Raw genomic sequence first — 26,043 nt, 5'->3', positions numbered from 1 at the left:
CTGCCTGACCCACAGTCGGGACAAATCTCTCTCACCTGCCAGTCCCACAGCCGCTCAAACCCAACCAAGTAAACACAGAGACTTATATTGGTTACAAACTGTATGGCCGTGGCAGGCTTCTTGCTAACTGTTCTTACAGCTTAAGTTAATCCATTTCTATAAATCTATACCTTGCCACATGGCTCGTGGCTTACCGGCATCTTCACATGCTGTTTGTCATCGTGGCAGCTGGCAGTGTCTCTCTGACTCAGCCTTCCACTTCCCAGCTTTATTCTCCTCCTTGTCCCGCCTACACTTCCTGCCTAGCCAATGGCCAATCAGTGTTTTATTTATTGACTAATTAGCAACACATTTGCCATACAGAACATCCCACAGCAGACTACCCCTCTCAAACTGTAAGCAAGGTCCTAATTAAATACTTTAAGAGTTACCTTGGTTATGCTGTCTCTTCACAACAGTAGAACAGTAACTAAGACAGATGGAATGGTGCTTTTTATGGCTAAATAATGTTCCACCCATTGTGTGTTTATGTGTGATGAACACTTAGGTTGACTTCATATTTAGCTGATGGATGTTTTAACTGTTGCCAGGTGTAAGAACCTTACATTTTAGCACTCGACCTGTAGGGTGGGTGTGTTCTTGCTACTCCCAATTCCAGCTCTATTCTATGCCACCTGCTGGATGGAGCCAAACTCCTTGGTCTGGCTTGTGTGTCCCCCGTGACCTAACCTGTGCCTCATTTCCTCCGACCCCTCACCTACCCCTCTGGATGTACCCAGTGACTAGCTTTCCTTAGGGAGCTGAGCTCTTCTTGCTCACATTGATGGGCTTTTCCATTTCCTTCCCCCATCTTCTCCTCGTGTGTCTCTGTCCTCTTCTTTAAACATAAACCAAGCATCTACTTGTCCAGGAATCATTGTGGGTACGTCCTGGTAGATTGCAATCTCTCTGGGTGCTCTACTTGCTTTGAGAGACTTCACACAGGACCTTTTAGACCTAAGCTCTTTCAGTCTGCATTTCCACAGGAGTACACCCTGAAGCCAGACTCAAAGTCACTCCATTCTAGGAAATAATACCTCCAGGGCATGGCAGGAGGAGAGGGTCATCAACAATGCCAGGTGTGTTCTGAGTGCCATCAGAGACAGACACCTGGAGCCAACTTGCCTGAGGGACTGGATAGGGCAAAACCAGCCTCAGAGTCAATCTCCCTGCAGGCTGTGGCCGTGTGTCTTCATCTCACAGACCTGTGTGCTCATCAGGGAGCAGCCAGGAACATCACGTCCAGGTTGAGGAGGCCACTTAGCAGTTTCCCTCTGATGGGGAGGATGATAATGAAGGACTTTAAAAATTATTTCTCTGTCATTTTAAATATATATTTTATTAATTCTTTGGGACTTTCACATAATGTATTTTGATCATATCCATTTTCCAGTCCTCCTCCTAACTTTTCCCAAGTCCATCCCTAACTTAAAAAAAAATCTCCTGAGTCAGGTGTGTGTTCCCTATACACTCCCAGGTGTGGGGCCATTCAGTGGAGCAGAGTCAATCTACCAGGGTCATACTCCTAAAGAAAACTGTCCCTGTCTCCCCAAGAAGCCATTAGCTGTCAATAGTTTCTTAGGGGTGAGGGTTCACAAGCCTCTCTCTCCTCTATGGTGAAATGTTGACCGGCTTGATCTTGTGCAGGTCGTGTGCAGGCAACCATATCCTGTCATTTCCAGAAGACACTGTTTCACCCTGATCCTCCTTGACCTCTGCCTGTTCTGCCTCTGTGTGCGTGCGTGCGTGCGTGCGTGCATGCGTGTATGTGTGTGTGTGTGTGTGTGTGTGTGTGTGTGTGTGTGTGTGTCTGCACGCGCTTGCGCACGCACAGTGCATGTACTCACTTGTTCCTGTGTGCATATGTTCTCCTCAGGCACCTCCCACCTTGTTTTTATTTTATTTTATTATTTTTTGTTTTGTTTTGATTTTGTTTTTTTAAGACAGTTTCTCTGTGTAGCCCTGGCTGTCCTGGAACTCACTCTGTACACCAGGCTGGCCTCAAACTTACAGAGATCCGTCTGCCTCTGCCTCCTGAGTGCTGGGATTAAAGGTATGTGCCACCACCACCACCCAGCCCACCTTGTTTTTTGAGGCAAGGTCTCTTATTAACCTGGAACTCACCAGTTGGATAGGCTAGCTGGCTAGCTGTGGGCCCCAGGGGTCTGTCTGTTTCTGCCTCTCTGCCCAGCCTTCTAAAAATGTGGGTTTTAGGGCTTGAACTCAGGTCCTCACATTTGAGTGGCAAGCACTTTCCTGACTGAGCTATCCCCCAGTCTCAGGAGCAGAGTAGTTATGGTTATGTCTTTGCATGTAGTTGTTTTATCTCCTCAGCACACTTGTGTGAGGCCGTTGAAATCAGCATCTTTTTCATGTGGTGAGACAGTATAGACTCTGACTAGGACAGGGGCTGGTCTGAGGTGGGAGGAGGCCAGCCTCTCTGACTATACAGCCTTGTCTTCCCTCCCAGCATGCCGTGTTCCCCGGCAGGCCAACTCAGCTGTCTCTCCACTTCTACAGGTTCGGCGCCCTGAGAACAAGCTGGAGCCCTCACCCTTCACCTCTGCTAATGGTGTGAGCCAGGATCTTTCCCTCAATGACCAAGTGATTGACATCCTGACTTCTGAGGATCACGGGGGCATGCTTCAAGCCTTAGAAGAGTAAGGGTCCTCAGTCTTATCCGCTCTTGGGAGGTGATGGGTTGGCAGCAGTAAATACAAAGTGTCCTTATGGTCACTTGGTCGTCCATTAATCACTTGGTGGTCAGAATGGTAGTGCTGTTACGCACTGAATATTATTGGGCCGGCTGGATGCAGAAGAAGGAGGGGCTTCCGGAGCCCTGGAAATGCTCCCTGGAGGAGGTGACATCTTCACTCCTGTTAGAGGTGCCCAAGTGGAGGGAGGGGAAATACTTCAGGCTGAAGGAGGAAAGAGAGACAGAAGGATGGGAAGGAGCAAGGGGCATTTGTGAAATCATGCTGAGTGTGCTGGGTGTTTGAAAGGGAAGAAACATCTGTTTGAAAAGGAGGCCGGCACAGTGCCGGCTGTGGTTTGCTGGGGAGAACTCTGTATTGTTGATAAAGACCCGCAGTGCCGTGTGCCCAACAGAACATCCTACCAAACCCTGGGTGAAAAAGAAGGGAATGAACCCAGGACTTCAGAAACACCTTGGGAGTGGGGTAGGAGTGAGGTGGGGTGGGGTGGAGTGGGGTGGGGTGAGGTGAGGGAGTGAGGTGAGGTGAGGTTTGGTGGGGTAGGGTGGGGTGGGATGAGTGGGGTGAGGTGAAGTTGGGTGAGATGAGGTGGGGTGGGGTGAGGTGTGGTGGGATGTGGTGACTGAGGGGAGTGTTGTTTTCCAATTACATGAGAACTTGGAGGTTAGGAAGCCTTTCCAGGGACACAGCTAATAGTCAACAGGGTTCTCAACAGTTATAACCCCAGAGCCGAGGAAGTGGGGACAGACATATCCTTAAGGCTCACTGGCCAGCCAGCCTAGCCTAACCGGTAAGCTAGTGAGAGACCCTGTCTCTTAGAGCAAGGTAGATGACTCCTGTGAAATAACACCTGAGGTTGTCCTCTGGTACACACACACACACACACACACACACACACACACACACACACACACACAGAGGAACTAACACTGAGCAGGGGAGGACCTAGAAGCAGAGCCAACTAAGCAGTGCTGGGCCTGTGTCCCTGGGTTTAGGAACCTATGTTCCATGGCACATAGTGTGGGTCCAAGGTAGAGCATTTCAGCTGTATCTCCTCCTGGGACAGACGTTGTACTGAGTCTGACTCATGGTGCTTTGTGAGCTACTTGACCTTGGCAGTGTAGACTCTGTCCTACTTGGGGGATGCTCCTCTTGTTCAGTATCTCTGTGAGCAGCCAGGCCGGGAGCCTTGGGTGCACAGGACCAGCCTCACACAGTGGTGAGGCTCAGGCCTCCATCCACTTGTGGCTTTCAGGGTAGTGTGCAGGGATTGGATATTTAGGCTTTGTACAGCTGTTCACAGCCCTTCTTCATTTTTGCTCGATTCTCTAATTGGAATGCCAGGGATGGCAATTAAAATTTGCCACCTTGTCTTAAGAAGGCAGAGATGGGTGGGCAGCTGGGAGGCAAGCCCTTGGCAGGAACTCAAAAATACCACCTCATATATTGTGATATGAACACAAGCAATTATCAAAGCATTTCCTAGCCAAAAGTCAGATGTTAGCCTGCCCCCCCCCCCAGTATGAATGAAGAGTTGAGTGGGATGATTTGATTTGGATAATCAACAGCTGGGTGTTTAATTTGCACATACACAGGACTCCGCATGCTTCTGACCCAGTGAAGTAGCCCTCTTCAGCAGGAGTGTGTTGCCCTCTTTTGATTCCCGATGTGAAGGGTGTCAGGAGCCCAGCCCTCCTCCATCCCGTCAGAGGCAGCTCTCTATGGTGTTGCAGCTTGCTAATTCTGATGTGGGCGTGTCGACATTCTTAGTGACTCTCAGGCTCTGGGGCTGTCTCTTTGTTTCTCCGTGGTTGCTGATCTTATTTTGTCTGAGGAGCGTTTCACACCGATGAGCAAGCGTGGCTGTGAGATTCAGCCTCAGAGTAAAATTGGCCCCTCCTCTCAGAGCCTCACCCTCCTTCGCCAGCTCAGTCGTAAAAATTATTTCATTATTATGGGTGATCTGCCTGCATGTGTGTCTGAGCAGCATGCATGGGTCTGGTGCCCACAGAGGCCAGAAGGAGATGTTGAATCCCATGGGGCTGGAGTTACAGATGGTTGTGAGCTGCCATGTGGGTGCTGGGAATTGAACACAAGTCCTCTAGAAGAGCAGCCAGTGGTCTTCTTTAAAAAATTTTTATAATTAAAATTTTGCATTTATTTTACATACCAACCACAGTTTCCTCTCCCTTCTCTCTTCCTGTTCCCTCTCCCACCTCCTGTCTACCCCGCCCCCCAATCCACTCCTCCTCCCTTCAGAAAGGGGCAGGCCTCCCATTGGAGTCAACCAAGCATGGCATATCAAGTTGAGGCAGGATCAATCTCCTCCCCCTGCGTCAAGGTTGGGTGAGGCATCCCAGCATGGGGAATAGTTTCCAAAAAGCTCATGTACCAGGGACAGATCCTGATCCGACTACTAGGGGGCCCCAGAAACAGACCAAGCTACACAACTGTCACCCACATGCAGGGGGCCTAGGTCGGTCCCATGCAGGCTCCCTAGCTGTTAGTCCAGAGTCCCTGAGCTCCCACAAGCTCAGTTAGCTGTCTCTGTGGGTTTCCCAGTCCTTATCTTGACCCGCCTTGCTCATATAATCTTTCCTCCCTCTCTTCAACTGGACTCTCAGAGCTCAGCCCAGTACTTGGCTGTGAATCTCTGCGTCTGTTTCCATCAGTTACTGGATGAAGGCTCCCTGATGACAATTTGGGTAGTCACCAATCTGATTACAGACAAGGCCAGTTCAGGCACCCTCTCCACTATTGCTAGGAGTCGTAGCTGGGGTCATCCTTGGGGATTCCTGGGAGTTTCGAAGGTAGTGGTCTTAACCTCTGAGTCATCTCGCCATCCCCACTCCCCAGCTCAGGCTTAAAATTTATTGACTCAATTGTGTTTCAGCCTCAGTGGTTGGACACTGATTTGGGTACCTAGTCTGTCTACCAGTCTGTCTGTCTGTCTGCCTATCTGCCTTCCTTCCTTCTAGAACTGCCAGTTATTTTTTATCTTTCTTTGTTGACCTGTCATAAGGTTTAGGAGCTCCCACAAAGGAAATGTCAGGGGCTTAGTGTGCATGGAAATCAGTCTTTCATGGGCTCCTTACTAAAAATAGCCTTTTTCTCTAGTAAGTGATTTATCCTGCTTGTACTTCTTACTGGAGGTTTAGCCGGGCTTCTCACCCGGCAAGCGGGTAGCGTGATTGTTGCCACATTTCCAATACCAGGTGGTACTGTGCCCTTTTCTCAATGCTGACCTACTCTTGAAAGGCTGGCCTGCCTGTTCAACTTTGCATCACAGGCCACCTCCCACAGAGAGGATTGGAGAGGGGGTGTGTCCTTTGGTTTTTTATCAGGTTCCCTGACTGTGGTCACAGGGGAAATGGGATTGGTCCCAATGCATGCTGGGACCTGTTATGAGGAAGGAGAAACTGGGTAGGATTGAGTGATCACAGGAGGTTCTCTTAGAAGCATGGTGTGCTTCCAGTAATTTAGTTTTACCCTAGCCAGAAACCTGGTCACACCAAGCATCTGGCATCGTATGAAATTTTCATGGGTGCTTAATTTTCAGCCCAGGGAGCTGTCATTCAGAGAGGCTCACTGGCTTGCCTGAGGTCGTGTGGGTGGTAAGGAACTTGAATCCAGGCTAGAGCACTTTCAAATCCACTGTGCTGCTGAAGAATGGTCTTCTATAAATCCTGAGTGCAGATGCTTCAGAGACAGAGAGCCTAAGGGAAGACGTTCAGAGCTGTGCTTCTTTCTCTGATATTTCACTTGCTGCCAGCTCCGAGCTGTCTGTCGCTGCTGCCCCTATGCCCTCTGCAAATTGTTTTGTGCACAGTAGGTATGTAGGGAGTCCTTGTTGTGCTGAAGTTGTAAATACACATATTGAGTAGTTCTTTACGTGCTAACCATATGGTGTGTTTGTGTTTACAACTCCCGTCTTTTTTATTCTTTCCAAACATTCTTCAAAAGTAGCAAAGTGGTCCTCCTCTGTTAAAAGCCCACAGTGCAGGAAGATGGAGCTGTTTGCTGGCTTCTTTGGGTCATTTATTCTTTAGGGTTGCTTCTTCATACTTGAAACACTTTTAAAAATTAATTCATTGATGGGTATTTGAGGAGATCCTGGCTGAGGTCCAGTTCTGTGCTCAGCATAGTGGTGGTCCCTGCCTGAATACTAGGTTTTGTCTGCATACTGTATTCATGGGCAGAATACAAATGCCTTGGTGTGGGGACTCGAGGCTCCTCATCCTGATCATCCTCTTCCTCTTCTTGGAGACTGGGTCTCATGGAAGCCAGGCTAGCCTCAGAGCTTGCTTTGTGACCAAAGATGAACTTGAACTCTTGATCCTCCTGCCTCCATAACCCCAGTGCAGGGATTCCAGGCATGCACCAGCACACCTGGCCCAGGAGTTCTTCTGAGAGAAGGTGCACTAAACTGAGTGGCGGTGGCAGCATACAAGAGGTGGGATGGGGTGTGGGCGTCTCTGAGTCAGAAGAGTAGGTCAGAGTAGCAGCTGCATGGGCACAGTGGATTAGAGGGTCACACAGAGCTAGAAAAAGAGTCTCTCTGCAGCAGCAGCACCTCCATCTTGTATATCCCCAAACTACTTTTCCTCATACCATCCCTGGCTGCTAGAAGTCATGTCATGTACGGGGGGGATGGGGAGGATTCTGTCTTAGCCACTTAGGCTGGAAGTTCTTGAGTGCAGGGGCTTTCTGCTTCGTTCATAGATGGGCCCCCCCATGCCTCAGGAAGGAAAGAGCGAACATTTCCAGGCACAGAGGCCCAAATACTCAGTGAAGGAGGGTCCAGGAAGAAAGATGCTAAGAGCCCACCCTGGGGCTTTTCCTGTATTTGGGTTGGTGATGGGCTGCTGGTTTGAAGGAGGTATCACTGGTTTTCTAACATTTCCCTCACCTTCTCTGGCTCCCACTTAGTGAAGATTCTCAGTGGGTATTTCCCTTGTCTCTCACTGCCTAGTCCCCATGTTGACGGGGTATAAATGTGATGTTTGGTCTCTACAGGGAAGCTTGCAGTATTCTTTCCATGGAAATTGGCTTCTGATGAGGAAAACTTTCTCTTTGCTAATGCCGAGCTGTTTTGTGGGTTTATGGTTACACTAGCTAACTTGAAGATACCAGAATTATTCTAAAGGAGGCTGTGGCTGCTCAGGCTCCTTCTGAATCACTGTTCCTCATGTTGCTTTATGAGTCCTTTTCCCCATTCAGAAAAACATTTGCTGCTGTGTATATCAATTGCATATCCTAACTTTATTCTGATACTTTGCCTCATTGTTTGGTCAGAATGGTTAATTTTTATAAGAACTAAATAAGAAAGAAGGCCTGGACACCGTTCTCATTTTTTATCATCAGTAGCCTACCAAAGTGTTCATTGTAATTGGTTCTTGGAAATTATAAACAATGGTGTTTCTTAGACGGGTACAGTGGATGTACAGGTTCATAGAGTAGTACAGGAGTCCCGAAATCAGAACCCCATTCCGTGTGACCCCAAGTACCTGTCTTCTTGATGTCATGAAGGATTTCCTGGGGTTAACGGAGAAAGATGTGTATTTCATTGTCCTGTAAATGATGACTGGTGAATGAAGGGTGGTGGAAATGTGTCCCTTCCCCAGCGGACCTAATGCTATGTATGGGTGAGAAATTTGTTCTATTTATCTTTTTTTTTTTTTGAAGCCATTGGGCAATTAACAATGAGTGTTAATCTGTCATTAATAGCTTGGAAATTTAACTGATTTGAAGAAACTCTTTTTCTGTGTCTTGTGGCCTTGGGACATTGACAGCTTTTCTTGTTGCCACTTCTGACAGTCTGTGCAAAGCACTAGGCAGTGAAATGGCTGCAGCCAAAATATCTCTGAGCTGGGTGCCTGTCAGACTATCGGCTCTGACTCCTCGTCAGACAGTTTCCCCAGGGCAGGAGCTGCTACGGAGGGAAGTACGAGTATTAGGGCCAACAAGATGTTAGGAAACTGGGCTGTGGAATTGTTATTTCTTTGCTTGATACAAATTTGAACAGTAGTCTAAGGCCACCCCCATTATGCAGGTGGGAAAAATTGTTATTTATTATGTAGTGCAATGTTATTTATTAAGCTGCACTGTTTACCGTGCAAAAAAGCCATGAGGTACAACAAAGCCCACTATACGAGTTTATTAAGGGAACGGAACAGAAAGGATGTGCATAGGCCTATGGAATGACCGTGTAGAAAGAGAGAGAATGAATATGTGGAATCTTCTCTTATAGATCCTCCCCCCCTCACACATGCGCATATGGGCTTATGTAGCTATGTCAAGCATGTGCATAGATTATGTGATCACGATGCTCGCAAATTACGTGGTCATGCAGAGCATGGATTACGTTGTAGGACGGAAGGCCCTGGGATGACTAAGCATCTTGCCAGCACACACATGGTCTTGTAGCTGGGGGAGTGGCTAAGAATTCTAACAAAAACCAAGTCCTTTACTGAGCTCTCCTGGTTAGTAAGTGGCTCATTAGGCAATCATGAAAAAGAACGGGCAATTTGCCCAGCCCAGGCCACCATATTTTCTGAATTAAAGAATGAATGATGGGCCGGGCGGTGGTGGCGCACGCCTTTAATCCCAGCACTCGGGAGGCAGAGCCAGGCGGATCTCTGTGAGTTCGAGGCCAGCCTGGGCTACCAAGTGAGTCCCAGGAAAGGCACAAAGCTACACAGAGAAACCCTGTCTCGAAAAACCAAAAAAAAAAAAAAGAATGAATGATGGATGTAGCTGCCTGGCATGGCATTTTTGAGCTTGCTATTTGCTTGTAACAGATCACTGCAGTCTTAGCAGCTCATGATAGAGAGCTGTTATCTTAGGATTCTGGGGATCAGAATCTGAGGGATTCACCAGGCAAAAGTCAAGCTTCGCAGCGTCCAGGGACAGCCTCACTCAGCGCTCAGCCCTTCCTAGGTCTTCAGAGCAATCTTCCCTTGTGTTCTCTCCTTCCTCATATCCCACCTCCTCTGACCCTGATTCCTCCCCCACCTCTCTCTTCCAAGTTGAAAATCCTCTATGGATGCTTGGATTCTCAAGTCAGCTGCCAAGCAATGGCTCCATCTGCAGCCCCAGCTCCTTTGTCTTGTGACTGGTAGTCCACATATACAGGACTGAAGACTCGGTTGGCAAGCCATTCTTCCTCCTGCCCCACCAGGCCTCATTAAAGGTGTGAGGTCTGTTTTGTCTGTCTCAGAGTAGAACACAGCTTTTCTTTCAGAACTTGTGAGGTTCTGTCTGGCTCATTTAGCATTTAACCGTGCACACACCTCTTTAAGGCATCTCCTGTGATTCTTTCTGGATCCAACAGAGTTTTCCTTGCAGTTAAGTACTTGCTGAGACAATGAAGGAAGCCAATGCACGGATTGTCTTTTAAAATGAGACTGATGGGGGCTGGAATGATGGTTCAGGGTTAAGAGGACTGGATGCTCTTCTAGAGGAATAGCCTTTATTGAAATGCCTTTAACTCAAGGTAATATTTTCCTACAGCTCTTCAGGTAAAATATATGTAGGTAAATAGCCAGGTACCCATTTCTCTGTCTTTATGTGTATCTATATATCTTCTTGACGCTTACAGATGCATGTTGAAGGGTTTCCAGATAGATGGCATAGCTAAGATTTGCTTTCGGTGCTCACACACACATGGCAAGGAATAGAACTAATGGGATCGGTGAAAAGTGACAAAATTCAAGCAGGCTGGTATGGACCACAGTGTGTTCTCCATTTTCAAATGCTTGGGATTTTCTGTGATCGATCCCTTAATACTTTTATATTGTTCACTGTTGCTGGAGTTTTCCTGCCTGGCCCACAGTCAGGACAAATCTCTCTCACCTGCCAGTCCCACAGCCACTCAGACCCGACCAAGTAAACACAGAGACTTATATTGGTTACAAACTGTATGGCCGTGGCAGGCTTCTTGCTAACTGTTCTTACAGCTTAAATTAATCCATTTCCATTAATCTATACCTTGCCACATGGCTCGTGGCTTACCGGCATCTTCACATGCTGTTTCTCATCGTGGTGGCTGGCAGTGTCTCTCTGACTCAGCCTTCCACTTCCCAGCTTTATTCTCCTCCTTGTCCCGCCTACACTTCCTGCCTAGCCAATGGCCAATCAGTGTCTTATTTATTGACTAATTAGCAACACATTTGCCATACAGAACATCCCACAGCAGTTCACATCCCATCAAAGGACAGATAATGTCTACTAATGCAGAGCATGAGTAGAGGAAGAGTCTCTACGCATTGCTGGGTTGGACCTCTGGAAAACAGTTGGGCAGATGATCTGAGAGGCTTAGAAATGCTGCAGACATCCCACAGTTTAGAGGCAGAAGTTTTGATTTTGGTTCATGGGTTGAGGGAATGGTCCATCAGGATGGAGAAGGTGCGGCCACAGGAACGGCTTAAGGCTGGTAGCAAGAATGGGAGGCTGCTTGCCTACATGAGGGGTGGGAATCAGGAAGCAGAGACCAGACAGGAAGCAGGGTGGGGATATAACCCTCAAGGCCTGCGTTCAGCATTCCTCTTCTTCCAGTGAAGGTATACCTCCCCTGTTTCCGTAACCTCCCCCAAACGGGGCCACCAGCTGATGACCAAGTGTTAAACAAATGAGCCTGTGGGGGGACATTTTGCATTCAAATTATGAAAGAGTAGAAGAGAGAGAAATTGGGAAGAGGAGAGGGGAAAGGGAGAGGAAAAGCCTTACCCACAAATACCTTAAAGCCTGACAGTTTTGAGGAGCCCCTGGTTCCATCATGTAATGGAGTCCATTTGACTTCTGTTTCGAAGGTTGGAGATTGCAACCCTGAATCAGGCAGATGCGGACCTGGAGGCTTGTCGAAACCAAATTAGTAAGGACGTCATTGCCCTTCTGATGAAGAATCTGAGCAGTGGTGGTCACCTCTCTCCACAAACAGAGAGGAAGGTGACAGCTGCCTTCAAAGAGCAGTTTCTCCTGCTGGAAAATGAAATACAAGAGGAATATGAACGTAAGATGTTGGCACTGACAGCAGAGTGTGACCTAGAAACAAGGAAGAAGACAGAAACCCAGTACCAGCGGGAGATGGTGGCCATGGAGGAAGCAGAAGAGGTGTTGAAGCGAGTTAGTGAGAGGGTAAGGTGGCCCTGAAAACTTGCATGTTCCTTATTCCTCCTCAAGGTATCATTAGTTATCAGGGCTTCAACCAGTCCATCCATCCACCCATCCATCCATCCATCCATCCATCCACCCATCCATACATACATCCATACATACATACCATCCACATTATCAAAATCACCTATCCACCCATCTGTCCACCTATCAGTCATCTATCCACTTATTGATCCATTCATCCACCCATCTATCCACTTACCCATACATCCATTCTTTCATCCATCCATCCAACCATCATCCTATCAATTTACATATCTACCATTTATTCTCCTATCCACCTATTGATCGATTGATCCATCCATCTAACCATCCACATATTAATTTATCAACTCACCTATCTATCCACCCATCTATCAATCCATTTATCAGTCCATCCACCTATCTATTCACCTATCCATTCATCCACCCATCCATCCATAGATTAGTTCACTTATAATCCACCTATTCACCCATCTACCCATCCATCCATCCATCCATCCATCTGCCATCCACCCACCTATGTATCCATCCATCCATCCATCCATCCATCCATCCATCCATCCATCCATCTATCCACACATCTATTGTTATTGCTTAAATAGCTTTGGGGAGAAGTCTTCTGAGTTTCCTTTACTTTTTGGGCTTAGTTGGTTTTGTCTACTTCTTGAGTCTTATGAGCCTCTCTCCTCCCTCTAAGAGGGAGTGTTAATTTGGAAGACATTATTACACAAATTTTCCTGGTTCTGCATCTGGTGCCCTATGTCCTAAGTCCTCTGAGCACCTCTCAGAATGGATGGGATGAGTAATGGGAGAGAGAAGTAGTTAAGAGGCCAGTTGCCAAGCTGAGAGAAGTGATCTTCGAGGCACAGCTGAACAAGTCTGAATTGTCTTCCCAGCAGGAGAGGTGGTTGTCCCGACCATGTGACCTATACCAGCACAGGTCTGAACACCCATGTCCTCTAGAGGCCCAGCAACTTAGAGAAACTGCCTGACAGTTGCCTCTAGGCTCCACCTGCCAGGCAAACACAGCGTACCCCCAGAAGTGAATAAAAGATTTCATTCAGTTGGTGGCTCAGGGTCACACAGTCTTCAGCACAGACAGGGCTGCCGTAAAGGGCAGGCAGGGGTCACTGTACCACCTGTTCCCTTGCTCCAGGGACCTGCCTTGCCTCAGTGCTATCTTGTTTGGGGCGGGGCTTGTGGCCTGTGTAGTTGCTATACTAGGTCCCTGTGGCTGCTAGAACAAGGTGGCACACATCTAATGTCAAAAAAAAAAAAAAAAAAATGAGAATGTGTTCTTTTGTGATTCTGGAGTCTGGAAATACAATTCTGGGTGTCAGCAGGTCCCAGCTCCCTCTGGGGTCTTTAGAGAGGACCTTTCTTGTTTGACAGATTTTCTGGTGGTTCTATGTGTTCCTGGGGTTATAGCTAAGTCACTTTAACCCTGCTCCATCCTCTCATGGCCTCTTCCTGGAATCTTGTCATCTCTTCCCTGTCTTCTGTCATTTGATTCAGGATCCTGAATGTACATATGAGATCCTTAACTTGGTTTGACCTGCAAAGACCCTTAGAAGTTCAGATTTACAGGTTCCCAGATTAAGAGGGCAGGACTTAGACATGTGCATGTGTTTGGGGGTGGGTGTTATTCTGCCCACTATAGCTTCTCTGGTGACACTCCCTTCTCTAAAGCCCTGCCTATCACTGTGGTTCAGCCCACATCTCCCCAAGCCAGGTTCTTAGGGAGTGAGAAGAGCCCACTTCTGAAACCAAGATACAGAGATAATCACAGATCCAGGGGGGCCTCAGGTGGCACCATGCTGATGTCGCTAGCCATTGGACTGCTCTGCCACTGTGCAGTGAGTGTCACCTCCCTTTGCTATGTGGCCTCATTCCCACCCTGTTGGTGTCTGTAGCATTTTTTTGTACTTCACTGTCATGGCCATGGTCCTGCATTCATGATGGAGCTTGGAGGATGGATCCCAGGTCTGCCTGCATTTCTGTTTCTTTGTGAAGCCCAGCCCTTCATCCTTGTCTATATAAACCTGCCTTCCCTAGGCCCCAGCCCCTCTCCCACCCTCACTCCTACCCTGCTAGCCTGTAGTCGGTGCATGCCACTCACTGCTCTGTATCACGGCTCACCTGTCCAGAGACGAGCGACCTCCTGTGAACCAAGCTGCTTCCTAAATAACACCTGAGCTGCACAGCTCCTAGGACCAATTCGCTTCCAGTCTGTGCAAGCTCCTGCAGGGCATGCAGCCACAGAACCTTACAATGGTCGGCCATGTGCGGCAGTCATCTTCAGACAAAGTGCAGAAAGATATTCGGGATGGAATGTATCTCTCCCCCTGGAGTTAATCTATACTCACATCGACACGTCACAGGGCAGCCCATCAATATGTCACATGTTTCTGTTTTTATGAGTCAGCTAAAAGCTCAGTATAAACTGGAAGAGAAACAAGAGCTTCTTCAGTCAGTGCTTGATAGTGTCAACCCTGCATGGGTGCTGTCATGGTTTCCCTCTGGGTTAGTTACTTTTCTGTTGCTGTGGCAAAAAGCAAATTAGGGAAGAAACAGTTGGCTTTGGCCGACAGTTTCAGAGGGATAGAGTGTCTGTCAAAGCAGGGAGGCAGGGCAACATGAGAGTGAGGGTGGCGTGGCAGTGAGGAGGCAGAGCGATCACACTTCATCCATGCACAGGAAGCACAGAGGAAGAACAGAAACCCTAAAAGCCCACCCCCAGTGACATACTTCCTCCAGCAAGGTTCCACATCCTAAAAGGTCCATGACTTTTCCAGACAGCACCACCAGCTGGGGACCAATTCAGCCTGGGGAGGGTAGCATTTTTTATTCAGATCACCACACTTATTCCGTTGCTGTGATAAAGTACTCTTGACATAGTTACTTGGGGGAAAGGGGCTTTATTTCAGCTCACAGTTCCAGGTTATTTATAGTCCAGCAGGACTAGGAAGTTGAGGCAGCAGATACTTGAAGCAATTTGTCATAATACATCCACAGCCAAGAGCAGAGAGGAACGAACATGGCATGCTAGTGCTCAGCTCACTCTCTCTGCTCTTGCATAGTTCAACATCCAAGCCTAGGGAATGGTGCCACCCACTCTTAGCATGGATCGCTCCACATTAATTAATGTAATCAAGACAGGCCCCATAGACATGAAAACAGGCCAACCTGGTCAAGGCATTTCCTCATTAAGACTCTTCCGAGGTGATTCCAGATGGTGTCAAGTTGAGGTTCATGGTTTAATGTCATCTTCAAGGAAACCTCAGACATATGAAATATGTACATATGAAATATTTACATTTGAAGGTGGGGAAACTGAGGACCAGGAAAGCAGAGCCTCATAGCTCAGCTCCCTAAGGCCCCTTGAGGTCCTGACCTGCCTTCTCCTCCTCCTCACCTGCTATAAATAGCACCCTGAACAGTGCTAGCAGAACACTGGGAATGCTACAGATGCCCAAAAAGGAGCATGTGGTGCAACACAGCAAGGGTGGTCCCTCTTCTGTACCTAGGCACTTTTGGCTATTTAAGGACCTATATCCTGCCTAGGTCCAGGGAGGCTTCCTAACTCCCTCTTAAGCTTCCGAAAGAAGCTTCTGTGTAAGAACTTGACATTGCATCACTGATAGACGTATTTTTATAAAACGGTTTTCCAGTCTGCCAGTCTCGATGAATGGAGTCCAAGGAGCTAACTGAGGAAATCATAATTTCACAGTTTGGATGGTGTAGAGTGAACTAGGGCACAGGAGCAGCTCTGGGACAGCTCAAAGCCAGCCTGCAGTTGGCTGAAGCACCTTGCTGGCCACGCCTCCTCACAGTGTAAAGCCTCTTTCATTTGAAAGTTCAGTAGGGATTTGGCCCTGGGGGATCTCTCATGGTGTCCGTTTACTAGTGCACATTTACTGACAGCATCTAAAATAGAAAAACCTTATACTAAAAATGGGGGTTTCTCCAAGCATTGTAGCTCATGACTGTAATCCCAGTATTTGGGAGATAGAGGCAGGAGGATCCGGAGTTCAGAGTCATCCTCAGCTACTTGGTAGGTTCACAGCCAGCCCAGGCTATGTAAGACCTTCTCTCTCTTAAACAACAAAAACACCTGGAGAGACAGCTCAGTGGTTAAGAGCACTGACTGCTCTTGCATAGGACCTGAGTTCTATCCTAAGCACCCACATGGCAGCTCACAACCAGGGCATATGATATCCTTTTCTGATCTCCTAGGTGCTCGGCATGCATGTGGTGGTACCAAGCCCACATGTGGTGCACATCCATACATGCAGGCAAAACACTCATGACATAGAAAATAAAGTTTTTAATGTATTAAAAACTTTAAAACAATAAAAGCAAAACAACAAGAACTCCAGTGGTGGGTTTAGCGTTTCTCTGAAGGAGTGGGCAGATCAAACCAGGCTCTGTCTCTGTGGCACACTCACTTGTCCCTGCCGTTCTTCTGCCAATGTAGCGAGTGTGCTGCCTTCTCTCTGTGTGGTTTCAGAACCCAGACTTTAAAGGTTTGCCTATGGGGAACTTAGAGAAAGGGCCTGAACTTCTCTGAGCCTATGGCTCTGACCCTGCAAATAGGAAGACGTCCATTTTTGATGGCTGTGTAATGAGTCACTCATTACAGGCACTTAAAACAGCAGGATCTCCCAGCTTCCATGGACAAAAGTCCTGGCAGAGCCCAGCTGGGCCCTCTGCTCAAGATGCCTGAAGCTTGCAACTGAGGTCTCCTTTGGACCTTGGGGTCCTGGGCCTAGCTCTTCATGTTGTGGACACAATTTACTTTAGTGTGTGTAAGACTGACTGTCAGCTTCTGGAAGTTTCCTTTGACCATGGATACTCCACTGTCACTGTTGAGTTCATGGCCAACAGGAGAGAGGCTGTCTCTCTTTTAAGGGAGTACTCACCCCACTCCTCCTTAGGGGCTCTCATGTGATGTAGCCATAGCTATCCATGATGGAGCCTTCCCTCAACCCCAATTTACCCATAGGCAATGGAGGAGGGACCTAATTACATCAAGGCACTGGGGTGGGGTACGGGGATAAGTGGGTAAAGAGCCTGCTGTGCACATGTGAGGGCCTGAGTTTGGATTCCTAGCACCCATGTCAAGCAGGCATAGTGACACATCTGTAACCCCACCTCTGGGAGGGCAGAGACAGACCCCAGGGGCTCACTGGTAAGCCAGCCCAATCGAAACAACGAGCTCCAAGTTCAGAGAGACCTTGTCTCAATAAGTTGGGCAATGAAAGAGGGCACTGGATGTTAACCTCTGGCCTCCATACAGGCACTTACACACACACACACACACACACACACACACACACACACACACACACACACACACACACAGAGAGAGAGAGAGAGAGAGAGAGAGAGAGAGAGAGAGAGAGAGAGAGAGAGAGAGGGAGAGAGAGGAATGGTAATCTCAGAAGTGACCATCCCATCGTGTTCCAGTTTACACCCTCACACATGGAAGTGTCACATGACATATCCACTGGGGTCCTATGATCCCACTTACCCGAGGGGCATAAAGAGCACCTCCCTCCAGATGGGAGTGCTGCCCACTGCGTGCAGCTGCCCCAGATCTCAGCACAGGCAGCCAAGTACCATTTCTCAGCAGCTCTTTCCCTCTTCACTGAGGAGCTGAGCTCGGGCCTGATTGCTGGCATTTTTCTCCTCATTGATGCTGGGAGTCATCTTGTGAGTCTAACTGTGCGATCTGTTGACACTTCGGCGATTTCCATTTCTTGCAGACACTTTTCAAGCAATCTGATTTGCAAATTGGCACATGCCCGCCCACTGTGAACTTTCTGTTTACACCTGTTCTGGCAGAAAATTCAGATAATGGGGAAAGATGGGTTAAAACAGCATCTTCCCAGGACTCAGCAGCCTCAACACTGTCAGCCTGGGGCTGTGTGTGTGTGTGTGTGTGTGTGTGCGCACGCGCTTGCACGCACGTGTGTGATATGTGTGTATGCCTGGGTGCACTGTGTTCATGTGTGAGTGCATTTGTGTGACTGTGTGAGTACTGTGTATACACGTACACACTTTTCTGCCTTTGGATGTACTGCTGTGTATGCACACACATGCATTTACACAGTGAAGATGTCTATGTCTGCACATGCTCCTATATACAACGCACAGGGTTCATATGTGGTTACATGTGCACATACACTGTGCCTGTGTGTGACATGTGCATGCAATACAATGTGCGTGCATTGTTTGTCTGTTTTGAGTGTGCTGGTGTATCCATTGTTTGTATTATCTACATGCATATGTGCACATGTGGGTGCATGTTCACATCCGTTTGTCTCTCTCACAGATTCTTCTTCTCTCCACAGTCTGCTGCAGAGTGCAGCAGCCTTCTGCGGACCCTCCATGGGCTGGAGCAGGAGGAAATGCAGAAGTCCCTTGCCCTGCACCAAGCAGAGGACTTTGCCCAAGCCCACAGACAGCTGGTTGTTTTCCAGAGAAATGAATTACGCAGCATCGTCTATACCCAGATACAGAGTGCAATGGCCAAAGGGGAGCTGAGGCCTGAGGTGGCTAAAATACTGCTGCAAGACTATTCTAAAGCACAGGTAATGTCTGCACTCAGGCTTGCCCCTTAGAGAGGTGTTTTCTAAGCCCTTGGTGCCATTCCCTCATAGAGCTGAGTCCTGTCTTCCTTCTGAGCTGGGCTCTGGTGAGCTCTCTATTCCTTCTTCCTGTAAAGGAGTGAGTTTCGGGCATGTAGTGCAGAAGGTGGCTCATAGTGCACGCGTGAGCTCAGACTGACTTGGACTGGATTCTGGTTCTACCTCTATCAGCTGTGGGTCCTGATGCAGTGAAGGTTTAGTGAGCTGATCCTTGGCAAGTCGTCTTAAGCTTTACAAAAAATGTGTCACACACACATGCACTCAGATACACACAGTAGTAAAACACCACTAGATATTAGATAATGCATCTACACACGCATGTGTGGAACAATTTATGTATATCTAGAATACAGGGTCTATGTCTAGATGGACCCCTAAACACGAGTGTAAAGATTGTTCATGTAGACTTCCTAGTTGGTAGTGAAGGTAGTTTGTGAGCATGTCAGTATTACGGGCGATTTGCCCACTTTGAAATGATGGAGAAGAACAGGAGCAGCCGGAGGCCGTAGGACTCAGCCTTCACCTAATCCTTAGCAACGGCAGCTGAGGGTGGCCAGCCAACTCTGGCTTCAGATTTGGGGTTCTGGCAGATGCTGAGTGAGCAGGTCTGATGTGGGGCAGGAGGGGAGAAGTCATCACTCTAAGCCTGTTAGGAAGGCAGACTCCCAGAGAGAACACACCATCTCTCCACATGGAACTGGGTGCTCCCCACTAACATGCTATGGTTGTACCTGTTCATGTAGATGTCTGGACCCCACAACAGCACAGATCTTGAGTTTACTTCCCTCCCATGATGCACAGCACTGATGCCTAGTACCAGACATCTGGAAAGACCATGTGTCATTGTAAACAAACAACAAAAAAAGAGGTGCCCTCTTCCCACCCACTGGCATTAGTACTGTGTACACACTGCACTGTTCATGTGTTGGAGCTGGCTGTGAACTTCCTGATGGCCCGTGGATCTGGCTTTATGGCAACCAATGGAGTGTTACTGCCACAGTCCTAGCTTGAGAGCTCTGTGTCCCAGGAGGCCCAGGGCAAAGCCAGCTTTGCCTCACACTCCTGACAGTTTTGATTCTCATGTGTTGGAAGACAGACAGGCCACAGTCCATGTGGAAGGGGGACTGTCCAGGCACCACAGCTCTCAGTGTGTAGCCAGTGTCTCCACATAGAGAAGCGGCACTGGCTGACGGGATGGCCACTGGTGCAGCTGCTCTGAATGGACTGCTGTTGTTACTTGGATACCAGATGACCGCTGGGTTTGGAGGACAGCCCCCCAGAATCATGGAGTCTGGCACCCAGACCCAGATGGCCGATCTCAAAACTCTGCCTAGGTACTTCCAGCCGCATGATGTGAACTGGATTTCCTCATCTGAGTGTGATATGCAATGTGAACTTGGTTTCCTTATCTTTAAATTGGGAATAATAATTCTCTCCTCCAATTAAAGTGGGGGAGGCTCAGAGCACGCTTACCCAGAGATAACCATCCCAGAAGACACAGAGACAGCAATTGTGACTGTGACTCTCCACAGCTGCCCTTTGCACCTGCCCTGCCTGTCCCATCTCCTCAGCCACCATGGGGCTGGATAAGTGGCTGATTCACCCCAGAACATCAACACATGTCCCCAGCTGGGCTGTGCATGGTGGGTGCAGGGTGACCGATGGCATAGATAACACATGTGGCCTGTTGGGTGGTACAGGCACATTGCTGAGGGGGACATGCCTTACATCTGGTGACCAGGGTACTTCTCAGAGCCCTCTTATTCACACTCCCACTTCCTCATAGCCTTGGTTACAGCAAGGAGGTTCAAGGTGCTCATCACAGTACCAGTATGTGGATTGCCTTCCAAAAGGAAAAGTCATATTTTAAATGTCCACAAAGACTTCCCAATGTTCTAATGAGGCATACACCCCATTCTGTAAAACAGGAGAGTATAGAAGAGCTGATGGACTTCTTCCAGGCCACCAAGCGATACCATCTCAGCAAGAGGTTTGGCCATCGGGAGTACCTGGTCCAGAGCCTGCAGGCCATGGAGACCCGCGTGCAAGGGCTGCTGAGTACGGCGGCCGCTCAGCTGACAAGCCTCATCCACAAACACGAGAGGTAAGAATGTAAAGCCTCATGAGGTTGTGGGGGGACGGAGAAGCTGCCCCAGCCTTCCCATCCAACACCAGAGGGAGGCTGACCCACTCCCAGAACCATTCCCTCCTGTCCACTCAGCCATGGCCGAATGCTGTTGCCTGGTTCATCAAGGGGATTCTTTTGTTGTAAAATTCTCTCATAGTAGACGTTTTAAAAGCGTACATGATAGTCAAGGCAATTATATGATGACCACACCCCACCCCATGTCCCTACCACTCAGCCTCTGCTAGCTCTGACTCATGGCTTTATGTCCTGTCTTGGACTGTTTGGAGGAGCAAATTCTGAGCCACATTTTCTGGATAAATCCATAAAGAAGGCTGACACCGATTTTGTGGTGGGACAGCCCACTTCTCCTCAGGCTTGAGTGCCTGCAGGATTTAGCATTGGCCCTCACCACTGAGTGGAATAGACATGGAGGCCTGGCTTGGGGCAGGACCAGCATTGGCCATAGCCACTGAGTGTAATAGACGTGGAGGCCTGGCTTGGGAAAGGACCAGCATTGGCCATAGCCACTGAGTGTAATAGACATGGAGGCCTGGCTTGGGCTCACATGGTTTTTCTCGGCAGCACTGGGGACCACTGTGAGTGGTATCATGTGATCCATGTCAGGCAGGGCTCTCAGAAGCTCCCCTCACTGCCTCTGTCACAGTCCCTGCCCAGCCATGCTGTGAGGCAGCTTCCTTGTAAACAGTGAGGTGGGCTGTCTAGGTCTGAAACAACAGGGGCGTGTCTGTGAGCTTGGCCCTGCTCGTGACCGTGCATGGTTTTGTGAATTGGTTCTACACCTCAGGTCATATTGTGGGGACTTTGCAGCTTCCTGCTGTGGTTAATAAAGATTCAATAAGATGCAGATTATGTAGGCACTGCCCATCTTAAGATGGTAATGGATTCATCACTGCAGTCTGCTTGGCATTCCTAATTAATTTTCACTGGCGTGAAAGGAGGGCTCCTCACCTTTCCCTGAAGAAACAGCAGCTGCTTGGCTGCCCTGAGCAGTTTCCAGCAAAGGCCATCTTACCTCTTATTTTGAAGAGTGGGCACAGATTTACATTTCCCTCCCTCCCTCTCTCCCTCCCTCCCCTGATTTCTCTGTGTGTGTGCTTACCTATGTGTATACATGTGGAGGCTGGGTGTTGACACCGAGTGTTTTACTCTCTGGCTTTCCACTTTACTAATTTCTTCACTGAATCTGGAGCTCAGAGATTGGCTATCCTGGGTGGCCAGCAAGCTCCTGGGCTCTGCCTGTCCCTACCTGCCTCACCATCACCACCACTACCCCCACCCCTTCTCCTGCCTGAGGTCACAGATGCATGCTACGCATGCCCAGCTTTTCACATCCCTGCTGAGATCTGAGCTTAAGTCTTGTGTTTGCACAGCAACCTCTTTAGCTGAGTAACTGTGTCCCCAGCCAGACGGACATCCCCAATGCACCTTCCTACCCCATTCCACCGGGATTGTCTGGTCTGTGCCTTGCTGGGGGCACACCCTTCCTGGGGGCAAGGGATGCAGACAGGCTGAGGAAAATGATAGCAGGAAAAGCACACGCTCAACAAGGCTCTACAACAAAGAGAAACAGCAGGACAGACGTTAGGAGATCTAGTGTAGGGACTGGCTCACGGGGCCACAGAGGCTGGGAAGTCCCTCCAGCTGTCCAAATGGTTGTTGTAAGTCAGTGAATCCCAGTCTGAGGGCAGAGATGGTGTGGCTGACACACAGTAAACTGTGAGGCTCCAAGAGGGGGTTCTATCCTTAGTACGGTAAGTTTGCTCTACTTGGAACTTCACAGATTGGGAGTTGTCCTCACAGTTTGGAGTTGTCTCCTTTTTTCTTGCTCCCACAGAACGCCACAGGCAGGACGCAATGCCAGTTAATTTGGTGCATAGTCTGTCTGGAGCCTGGAAAGGCTAAGACTGCGTCTGCTGAGGGCCTCCTGTTGTATCAGACCGTGCATAAGGCACTGCACTGTGACAGTGCTTAAGAGGCGGGCAAGGGCATGAGACTCCCCTTTCACACTTAGCCCACTCCTCGGCGATAGCCCTGATCATCTCTTGAAATTAAAATTCAACGGTGTATATAAAGTAATGGGTTTCATATGGAATTTTCATAAGTGCATACCATTGTATTTTGTTCCTACATACATGAGCATGCATGCACGCACGCAGGCATGCACCCCCCCCCCCCCACACCTTCCCTGTCCCTTCTCTTCCCCTCTTGCTGGCCTCGTTCTTTCTCACAAACCACCCCCTTTTCTGATGTAGCTCACTGGTCAAGACTCAGGCATTTTGAAAGAGAACATTCAGACCATAGCGTGAGTCTCTTATTCATATGCTGGTATCATCTGAATGCCACCCAGATGTCCCTAGAAGTGTCCACAGCCTCTCTTTGGCTTTCCCTCCTCTTGACCCGGGATTCTTGGTCTCCCCGCTTCTTGGGAAGCACTCTTCCTACCCAGTGGTCTCGGCAGACATCTTTTTCTCCCCAAACCTCTGCCTATTTCTGACCCACCCGATCTGGGCTGAGCTTTCTCCTGCCGTCTCTGTCTACCCTGATCTCACTCTGCTGGTCTGACACTTGTGTCTCAGTGGCAACTTCTTCTCCTGGAGGTTTTCCAGCTTGAGAACAGCCTGATAAGAACTATACACTCAGCCTCACAGCAGTCCACCCTGCAGAGGGAAGGAGCCCACATTCCTGACTACATCTTCTCCGTGTAGGGCTGGCTACTTGGACGAAGATCAGATGGAAATGCTGTTGGAGCGTGCACAGACAGAAACCTTTTCTATAAAACAGAAGCTGGACAATGACTTAAAGCAAGAAAAGAAAAGGCTCCACCAAAAATTAATAACTAGGAGAAGGCGAGAACTTCTGCAGAAGGTATGTGAGGCAGTGCGCTCTTTATTTCTGCCGAACCCTTCCCACGGGGTAACAGACATAAGCACAGAATGATCAGCGCTCATGGCATGATGTGCCATCTGTGGTTGATTAGTAGTGACTTCTTAGAATGCTATGTGGAGGGGGATTCTGTGTTTCTATGCAATCTTAGTACAGCAGAGTCTGTGGTGGACTAGTAATGTCTGCATTGGAAGGGAACCGAGGATGATGATAGGTACTGACCTTTATGTTTAAGCAGTGCTGTGTGTTAGACAAGACAGTGTCTTTAATCCTTATGAGGTGCAAAAGTGACAGTCACTCTTTCACTGGGGAAGGCTTTCCAGAGCATGTACAGCATAGATGGGACCTGAAGACAAATAGGTACTTGAGGCAGGCAGGAGGGACGAGTGCAAAGTTGCAGGCAGTAGGGCAGCACTGTGTTCCAAGTTGAAGTCCTGAGACCAGAGTTCACTACTGCATTTAGCAAGCTTAGAGAGCAGAATGGGGCCAGAGTCTGCCGGGGGAGGAGTGGGGAGGCGAGGCCAAGGCTGAGCTTTGTGAGAAGTTAGAACAAATCTGGAAGCCACATGGGACCACAGAGACCCCAGGGTGACATGAGGTAACTGTCAGCCCACCTGGGTGAAGAGAAGAGAAGGGACAGAGAGCCAGGGGGCTTTCAGCTAAATTACTAGAAAGTGTTATTTTATTTTATTCTTTGATAATCTCATACATGAATTCTATGCATTTTGACCTTCTCCACCCCTTAGATCTCTTCCCCAACATTCCCCTCTCAACTTCATGTCCTCTTCTTTTATTTTTGTCTTTTAAGATGTGTGTTTGATCATTTTGCTTGCATGTATGAGTGTGCACCATATGCATGTATGTATGTATGCACCATATACTTACCTACCTGCTCTCCAGAGGCCAGAAAAGGGTGTCAGAACCCCTGGAACTAGAATTATAGATGGTTGTGAGCTGCCATATTGGTGCTGGTAATCGAACCCAGGTCCTCTGGAAGAGCAGGCAATGCTCTTAACCACTGAACCATCTCTCTGGCCCCCTTCTCTCAATACATATTTTAGTATATAACCTACTGAGTCTAATTGGTGTTGCCCATATTCACATGGGAGTAAGCTGATGACTGGAGCATTGACAGCACACCAGGGATGTACCTCTGAATAAAACTGACGCTCCCTTGCAGCTGCCGACTGCCTGTAGCTCCTCAGCCTGGAGTGGGGCATTGTGAGCCCTTCCCTCATCGTGCCGGAATGCTCACTGGTTAGATTTAGTGCAGGTCTTGTGCATGTTGCTATAGTTGTTGAGAGCTCATTCTTGTCATGTCTGGGATCACTCTCATGACAGAGCTCCAAGTCCTCCAGCTTTTACAGTCTCTCTGCCATTCTTCCTCAATGTCCCCTGAGCCTTAGGGGAGGAGGTGTGATGTAGATGTCCCATTTGAGGATGAGCATGACCCAGTCTCTTGTTCTCTGCTCTTCGAGCAGTTATGAGTCTCTGTGTTAACCACCACCTGCTGCAAGTAGAAGCTTCTCTGTCCAAGACTGTGAGCAGCAGTGATCAAGAAAGCCTAGAAACTGCTTTTTATTATCAAGTCGTGTCCAACAGAAAGCCATGCTTCTGACTCTGATCATTGAAGAATGTCCCATCACTAACCACTCCTTCCAGTTCTGAGGGACTAAAGTGGGCAAAACATGGGAGCCCAGAGCCACATCTCCTAGACGCTCTGGCTCCATCAAGGTTAGTTCTGGAAGGAGGGCTGGACTCCAGTCCTCACTACAGATTTTGCTAGTGTCCTGCAAGCATTATTTCTAGCAGTTATTTTGATAAATATTGTGACTCCGAAGTAGCAATAGCTCCATGAAGGCTGTATGTCATATCCCCAATGCCAAGAACATGGCCTGACACATGCATTCAATAAATAATTGACTCAAGAAATATTGAAGGACTAGATGAATGGTTGCACTGGTCACAGTATGAACAGATGGGAGAGCAGCACCTCATGTTCTTAAATAGAATGGGGAGTGTGGACTTGAGGTTATAGGTCCATATGATGGGCATGTTCATGCAGGGCAGGTCTTTCCTACTGCAGATCCTTAGCACCAGGCATTTGCCACCCAGGAGGTCCTTTCTCCAGGACTTGCTTAGGGTCTTCTTTAAGAGGATCCACTGACTTCCTCATTACATTGTGTCTCACAGGTATCAGCATTGGCTTCCCTGTTCAGATATCATGCTTTCTACTGACCACATGCCAGGCACACAGTAGGGCTAACAGCAAGTGTTCACTGCTGCAGACTCTACCATAGGCATTTCCCCAAGGGCTGAGCACATATTGAGCAACTCATGAGGATCCCCACTGTAGTGTAGGTGCTGTTACTACTCCCATTTGACAGATGGAGAAGTAGAGGCAGAGGGAGAGCCAGACTTGTGTGGGGGAGAGTCAGGATAGATCCCC

The 26,043-nt window shown here is 48.5% G+C and overlaps 1 protein-coding gene across 1 annotated transcript in view; it reads left to right on the top strand.

The window, feature by feature from the left end:
- Evc2 (EvC ciliary complex subunit 2) overlaps positions 1–26,043 on the top strand; it is an 85,591-nt gene that overhangs the window by 22,306 nt on the left and 37,242 nt on the right. Inside the window, exons 7-11 of the mRNA XM_052736051.1 lie at positions 2,560–2,699; positions 11,564–11,888; positions 18,266–18,505; positions 20,491–20,666; positions 23,417–23,576. Of these exons, the coding sequence (XP_052592011.1) occupies positions 2,560–2,699; positions 11,564–11,888; positions 18,266–18,505; positions 20,491–20,666; positions 23,417–23,576 (1,041 nt within the window). The remainder of the gene's footprint in view (positions 1–2,559; positions 2,700–11,563; positions 11,889–18,265; positions 18,506–20,490; positions 20,667–23,416; positions 23,577–26,043) is intronic.

Source organism: Peromyscus californicus, unplaced genomic scaffold, assembly GCF_007827085.1.
Source record: "Peromyscus californicus insignis strain IS unplaced genomic scaffold, ASM782708v3 Scaffold_13__1_contigs__length_99412109, whole genome shotgun sequence".
Lineage (NCBI taxonomy): Eukaryota > Metazoa > Chordata > Mammalia > Rodentia > Cricetidae > Peromyscus > Peromyscus californicus.
Note: the sequence above shows the minus strand (reverse complement) of the source record. Positions and strands in the feature narration are given on the sequence as shown.